Source organism: Mustela erminea, chromosome 6 (assembly GCF_009829155.1).
Source record: "Mustela erminea isolate mMusErm1 chromosome 6, mMusErm1.Pri, whole genome shotgun sequence".
Classification (NCBI taxonomy): domain Eukaryota; kingdom Metazoa; phylum Chordata; class Mammalia; order Carnivora; family Mustelidae; genus Mustela; species Mustela erminea.
Window position 1 is genome coordinate 117647515 of NC_045619.1, and position 7346 is coordinate 117654860.

General features: G+C 51.6%; 1 protein-coding gene across 4 annotated transcripts in view; it reads right to left on the bottom strand.

Annotated features, from left to right (window-relative positions):
• SEPHS1 (selenophosphate synthetase 1) overlaps nt 1–5339 on the bottom strand; it is a 30106-nt gene extending 24767 nt beyond the window's left edge. The window contains exons 1-2 of one of the 4 annotated variants that reach the window (XM_032349437.1): nt 4997–5339; nt 1821–2090 (exon numbers count right to left, since the gene is read on the bottom strand). In XM_032349437.1, coding sequence (XP_032205328.1) covers nt 1821–2013 — 193 coding nt within the window. In that variant the 5' untranslated portion in view covers nt 2014–2090; nt 4997–5339. The other 3 variants (XM_032349434.1, XM_032349436.1, XM_032349435.1) reach the window with 3 other exon arrangements.
• Between the last annotated feature and the right edge of the window lie 2007 nt (nt 5340–7346).

Below are 7346 nucleotides of genomic sequence, written 5' to 3' on the forward strand. Positions count from 1 at the left end.
ATGGTTAGCTCATTCTAAAGATCGGGACACTGTCGCTCAGATTAACATTAGTGACTCGGTAGTGACTGTGTCCAGACAAGAATCTAGATCTGATTTCAAAGCAAAGCTTTGGCTCTCTAGAAGTTACCACTTCTGGACGAGGTTTTAAATACTACGCTTCCTTCAGCACCCATCTGCTGGTAACCTGGGGTCCTTCTACCCCTGGAGAATGCCATGAATGCTCAATTTTGTGAGTGTGCATTTTTCTGGGAAAAGGTCATGGCTTCCAAATGCTTCTCAAAAGCCCTAGGAGACTAGACTCCTTCGTGCTAGTGTTCTAACAGCTTTTCCCTGCCTCTCCTCTTGCTGTTCCCATCTGTCCCCTCTGCCACAGTTAGTATGTAGCCTGCAGTCCCTCTTCTCATTGCAAACATGCTGGACTTAGAGAAACTGGGCGACAAAACAGTATGGTGAGCAGAGGAATCAGAAAACATGGATTCCAGGTCCCCACCCTCGCTTGCCAAGTGACACGGAATGGATTACCTGGCTTTCCTGAGCGTCATGGGGCTGAGGCAAGGAGCAAATGACCTGACCCGTTTTCAAAGTGCTTAACAGTCCATGGCATGCTCATCAGGTCAACCGGGGACGTCATCAAGAGGAACTCCCACTGTATCCATAAGGCTTCTATTGCATTTGGTTTTGCCCATTTGGCAGCTTATTTCTCTCGACAGAGTTAACTGACAGCGTTCTCAGTACATTCTTATTTTTTGACAAGTAAGCCAACATCTAATCCAACTCATTCACGTGGTATTTCTCCATGCTTAGGCATCAGCTAGACGAGGCTGGTTTTCTAACTGAGCTCGTGGGAGCCAGCCCTGCAGCCCCTAGAGCGTGGGGTGTGAAGTTTCCCCTCCTCCAACCAAAGCAGCTCTGCTTTTGTATCTGCTTTACATATCAGGGAAGAAAGGAGCATCCTGGGTTGTGAGACAGAATGCTGTACACCAGAACTGCACAATAAAACAATGGGTGAAAAAGAACAGAATGAAGACCTTACGTAACAAAGCTGATCGGGTCACACACCACGATCACCAAACACTCAAACTTCTAGAGTCTGTGCCTGACACTCCAAAGGCCAAGTGATCATGGGGTTATGCCACGTCCTTAACACACCAGACAATAAAAGCTTAACAAATATCCCAAGAGCCTAGAATTTCCTTCTGAACTCTGTGTTTGGGAAGAGGCAAACCACTAAAAACATGAGGAATTTAGTCAAAAACAAAACAAAACACCACACTCTCCAGGTCAGACTACATCCTAGGGTCAGGCACAGACTGGGCCTCGTCTTCTCCTTCTTCCCTATTGGAGCTCATCAAACAGCGCACGACGCAGAGGAACACCAGAGCCCGCCCCAGCCCAGTTACCACCCTCCAAGTACCGCACAATGACACATACGGACTACCTTTCCTAAGGCAAAGGAGAGAATGCAAGAGCTTTAAGGAAAATTTTAGGACAGGGGTAATAAGGAGTTTCTGCTTAATCCTCAGCTAACTATAAAATTCCATTTAGTAAAAAATACTCTTACTGTAACAGAACTGTCTCAACTGCACACTTAATGGTTTAAAAATGGTTAGAGTACATTTGATGCTTTTCAATACTTTCTCCAAATAAGTTAGGAAAATAGAATAGTTATCGTTGCTTTGCTCTTTAAATCCTTATAGAAATTAAACTTGTTGAACAAGGCACCACGGGATGACAGAAATTTGGCTTTCAACTCATTGACTACAGTTGCAGCCAAGATGCTCTCCTTTTGGGAAGCGTAAAAGAGATAATGGTTCACATACCAAGCCTTGGCATAACTGCTCCCAGAAACTGCTCATCTTCTTGGAAGTGGTTCTCTTGTAAAGATTCCAGCAATTTCTGCAGGACATCTTGGGGCACTTTGCAGCCGGTGCCCTTCAGTTCAGTGAATCTGGTTAGCCGGAAGCTCTTGTCCAATTCATAACTTTCCGGGTTAAAGGACTCCCGCGTAGACATGGTTCTGGGGCGCGCACTCCTCACAACCCGGCTCCTCCCCTCCCTCTCCTAGCTGGCTGGTTTCTTCAGAGATCCACCTAGGTCAAGCCAAAAAACAAAGACACCATTAAAAGAATTCTCACCGGTACTTGCTAAGAATCAAGTGAATACAGGACAGTGACAAGTAAGTGTGAAAAGAGCTGGTCATCAGACCACAGGCAGAGGGCGACCAGAGGCCCCAACAGTTCATCACAGGGATGCATAAGCCAGAACAAATCATTTTAAAAAGTGACTGCACCATCACAGACATCTTCTAAGAAAGAAGACCTGACGTCTGTGTTGCTGTAACTGGGGCTCTGAGGGGCAGCCAGGACACCTCCCCTGAAGAAGGCAATCTGTGCCAGCTGGCACATAACACAAGGCCATCTTGAGCAGTAAGTCCCAAAGGTTCCTCTGGCGGCCAGCATCATGAGAAAACTTCTAGTCACTGCATCTGTCAACCTAGGAGCTCTATGGTTTAGAAATTACAAGGCCTGGCTAACGGCACTTTTCTGGAAAACCTTTTAATATCTTCTGTTATCTCACATAGAAAAATAAAATGCCCATGAGACAGACACCCTGCAGGAAAAGGATGCTGATGGAAACGCATTTCATGAAATTCTTTGTGATGCTCAATTCAATTTTAGAAAAGCATGTTTTTACTCTCAGCCAAAAGTAGAAGATGATCCAAAACTAAGGAAGCCTCACTAAAGAACACAACTTGAAAAGTGGAATGCCTGTTTAACACAGCAAGATTAATTTTCTCCAAGAGAGCAGTGGAAAATTCTCTAATATTTTAATGCAGAGCGCTTTCCTAGAAAGCAAACATCCCGCCCAACCAACCAGTACACACACATCATTGACAAAACAAATACGCTTGCTCCTGCTCACTACGGTGTCACTGCAGAACAAAAATGAGAAATTAAACTGTACTAAATCACCGGCATTTATGGTACTAGGTACCAGTGAAAAGTTTCTAGGGCAAACCCTTCTAAATTTGAAGTCTCCGAGGTTAAACCAGAATCTTACAAGTGCTCCCAGGTTTTACAAACCTCCAGATTGATATTTTATTGGGCATAAGATTACAAACACCCAAGTTTTTTAGTCAGTTTCCCCTATAAAATTTATGATAAAGAACACAATTCCCATTTATAGAGTTTCTGATCTCCTGGGAAGCACATCACTCATTTAAAATCTCTCTCTCTGGCACTCATGCGTACACACACACACACACACACACAAAATAACTAAATAAAATAAATCTCACAAAGCCCGAGTATGGGCAGTAATCCAAACTGTCCTTACAAAAACATGTTTGGGGGTGAGCAATCATTTCGGTTTGAAACCTACAACTCTGAAGGAATAAACCTCCCAAGACTCCAAGAAAACCACCTGTGCAAAAGGAGGGTGGCAGGAGAGCAAAGCAAATTACCCAGAGGGGAATTCTGAAGCCATTTCAGAGTTAGGAAAAGTCCAATAGCACTTTGACTTGGAAGAGTTTGGAACAAAACAACAGTGCTTTGCTCACAAAACGCCTCGCACTTAACACAGCCTCACTCCTACCAGAGGGGAAAAAAATCCAACTCACGAGGCATCCAGTTATTTTCCTACCTCCAGCCCTACCAACTCCCCCTTCCCCGAAAGAGGCGGGGAATTTGAGCGACTAACTTCTTTTTAAACGTAATTTCTATTTTCCCAGATTTTTAAGAGAAATAAAGTTTAAAACACCTTAAGTCCAGAAAGAACTCAGGCGCCTTAAAATTCGAAATGGAACGAGGGACACACATCCACACTCTCGTCCGAACCTTGAAAACTTAGTTTTTGGAGGGTGGGTGTGCGAAAATGGGGGTGGGGGGGTGCTTGGGGAAATCGTAATTAATGGGGGGGAGTAAATGTGCATAGCATGAAGCAGTCCCCTCCAACCCAGAAGCCGCCTGTTTACACCTTTAAAACAATGATATGAATATTTAAAGACAACGGTTAACCCTTTCCTTCTCGGCCACCTTTAATTTTTTTTTTTTTTTAAACCGAGGGCGCCAAGCGGGCCGCACAGCTCGGGGTGCACGGTAAGCAGGGATGGGGAGCGTGCTGCCACAGCCCCGTACCTACCTCCCAACCCCCAAGCCCCTGAGCCCAGGAAATAAACAAAGAGGTGGACTCCCGGCCCGACGCGCGGAGACCGGGCGCTCTCCATGCAGCACGCGTCCAGGACGCAGCCCGAGCGCGGAGGCCGGCACGCGGGGACACCTTAAGTCCCAGGCTGCCGCCTTTAAAGGCAGACCGGGCCTCCGCTCTTTGTGCTGCGCGGCGCGACCGGCTGGCCGCGGCCGGGCGGAGGCAGCGCGGCACCGCCGGCTGGGCCATGCCCGCCAGCTCTCCCGGCGACGGCGGCGGCAACCGCAGCGAGGGCGCGAGGCGCGCAGGGCTAACCGGCCGCGGAGGGGCGGGCGCGAGCGCAGCGGGACCCCGGCCCGCGAGGCCGGCCTGGCCCGGGCGCCAAGGGTCAGGCGGCGCCGGCGGGCCGGAGGGCGCGCGCGTGGGGGCGGGGAGGGCCCCGGAGGGGCCGCGCGCCGCGCCCGGGGACCGGGCTGGGTTCTCCCGCCGCGCGCGCGGGCCGCCGCCGCCGCCGCGCAAAAATGTCGGCGGGCGAAAAAATTAACCCCTGCGTTGCCGCCGCCGCCCTCCCCCTCCACTCCTCCCCCGCCCTTTCCTCCCTCCCTCCTTTCCCGGCTCCGCGCGGCGGCGGCGGCGGCGGCGGCGCGGGCGGTGCTTCTTTTTTAAAGCGGCCCCACCAAGCCCTGGCTCTGCCCCTCTCCAGGCAGCGCTGGAGAGCGCCGGCCGTGCACGGCTCCCGGCGGGCCCGGGCGGCCCGGAGGGGGATCTGCACGGCCGCCATGGGCCTGCGGACGAATATTCCCCTTTAAGCCTGGCGTCGCGCCCCCCCCTCCCCAAGCCAGGCGCTTACCGGTTCGCTTTGCGCCCTCCTCCTCCTCCCGAAAACGGGACTCCGGCGCTCCCACAATGCACCGGGCGCGGCCGGGCTCCCTTAAGCGTCGCCTGAATAAAAATGCCGCTCCCGGCGGCGGCGGCGCGGAGGGCGGGAGGGCCCGGGCCGCGCCTGGGCGCCGCGGGGGCTAGGCCTGGCTCGGCGGGCCCCTGCCGGGAACCGGGCCGCCGCGCTCCGCCGTGCGCCGCGCGCGAGGGGCCTTTAAGGGCCGGCTACCGCCCTTTAAGAGGCGGCGGGCCGCGGCCGGAGCGGCTCGGTGGCTGCGTGCGGCCCGGGAAGGGGGCGGGGGCGATGTGCAGGCCCGAGCGCGGCAATGATTGGTCTCGGGGGAGGGGTGGGGGGTTGCAAACCCGAGGAGCGGTGGCATCCGTTGCATGATGCAAAAAGGATTGATTTCAAAAGTTGCGAGTTGCATTGGCAGCAGCTTTTGGCGCCCGGGCCACCACCTACTTTTCCTCGACCCGCCGGAAGGGCCGGGAATGTTTTCCAAAACCTGGCCAGGCTCCACCGCGCTACACCCTGCGGGACTCTGTACCTGCTCCCCGAGCGCCGCCGTCGTTTCGGGCTGGGAGACAATGACCGTGGAAAACAATTTGAAAAAGAGTGGGAGCAGAGGGGAAGCCGCCTCTGCCACGGGAAAGATTTTTTTTTTTTACAAAAAAAAAACATAAACGGCGCCTTTGATTAATGATGACCCCTGTCGTCTCTCCTTTTCTATTGTTTAGCCTGGCTCGGGAGCCAACGTGAGCCTTAGTGGATATGCAGACGTCCCGCAAAGTTTCTTGACTGTTCAGCGTGCTTGGTGGGGAGTCCGAGCCCAGGGTTCCTCGGTTACATTGTTTGCTCTTCACATGTCCAAGTAAATATGGCAGCCTAATAACTCTGTGTCTGAATTAACACTGATAGAACAGCTTCCGCATGAGAGAAGGCTTCCTTCAGGCTTTCCACTCTCTAATGCATTGCTGATTCCAACAAAACGCTTTCCCAGAACTGCGTCTTTCAGGGCTGCCCTCAAAACCAAGCAGTGTGCAAGAATGCCAACCAAACTTTTCTAGGGTGGTTCAGCATTTTCTAAGTGGATTTGGGGGCAGGAATTTTTCCGGTCACCGAAAGGTGCTTTTCGTTGTGCACCAGGTTCGCAGGCTATGCAGATGCCCTTTTCAATCTTTAAATTTCTGCTGAACGATTCCTCCGGGGTTTAATCTCAGTAAGGATGCAGAAGTGATGTAACCTAGCAGACCGGCTGATGCAGGCTTTTCCTCTCTGTGGGTCCCGCTCCCCCCCCCCCCCAGGACCTCTACAGTAAGTTAGAAAAGAGCAGAGTAGCCAGGATTGTCTAATGTGAGTGGTTGGACTTGTGTAAGAATGGCATAACGTTGTGTTTGGCAAAGCTGCATCGCCTCTGAATCACCTGGGATCCCCAGGCAACCCTCCAGACCTCCGGAACCAGGGACAGGGGATGCAGTATCTTTATTCCTCCCATCCTCTCCTTTTTGAGATAAGTTTTGTGAGTTGTTTGGGGATTTTGGTTTTGTTTGTGAGGTGTTTTGTTTTGTTTTGTTTTTAAGCAAAAAAGTCACAACTAGGAAAAAAAAGATTTGGGGGATTAGTGGCAAGGTGAGTAGGGCCCTGCATGGAGATGGTGTGTCACGCTGGGGAGTTTGGTATTTATGCCTTAGTCACCAGAGTTTGTCAGATTTGGTTTTTACAACTTGAGCTCCTAAAAAGGCTGTACCACATCTGGGAGGATGCCCTCCCCCAGAGGGGAAAACGGGGCCACATCTCTAATTAGGAGGTAATTGTAATCATCCAGCACAGAGTTGAGGGAATTTAATTTGGAGGAAGAAGCTGAAGATGACCCCCCAGGTTTCTGGTTTTGGGGGACTGGGTGGGTAGTAATGCTAACAGAAATAGCAACTATGAGAAGGCAAACAGGTTTAAGGCTGAGTTGGGTTTTGGAAATAGTCAATTTCAGGCACCTGCCAGATATTCTAGGCAGAGTGCAGCTGGTCAAACTAGGGCTTGGCACTTGGGGTAGGGGGGTGGGCTCTGAGTTTGAGATGGAGATGTGGGGTCTATCAGCATGTAAATAGGGTTTAAAGCCGCGGAAAGAGGTAGGATTAACCAAGAAGGGGAGTTCGGGATGAAAGTGACGTGGAGGAGACCTTGGACAGAGCCCTGCGGGGCTTCCAAATGGAATAGCTAGGCGAGCTGGAGGCTGTTCCTGCGGAGTCTGTGGGAGGCCAGCATTCTCAAAACCTGCTCCTTCCTCTCCCAGCACCCCCCACCCCCCACTTTAGCAGTTCCA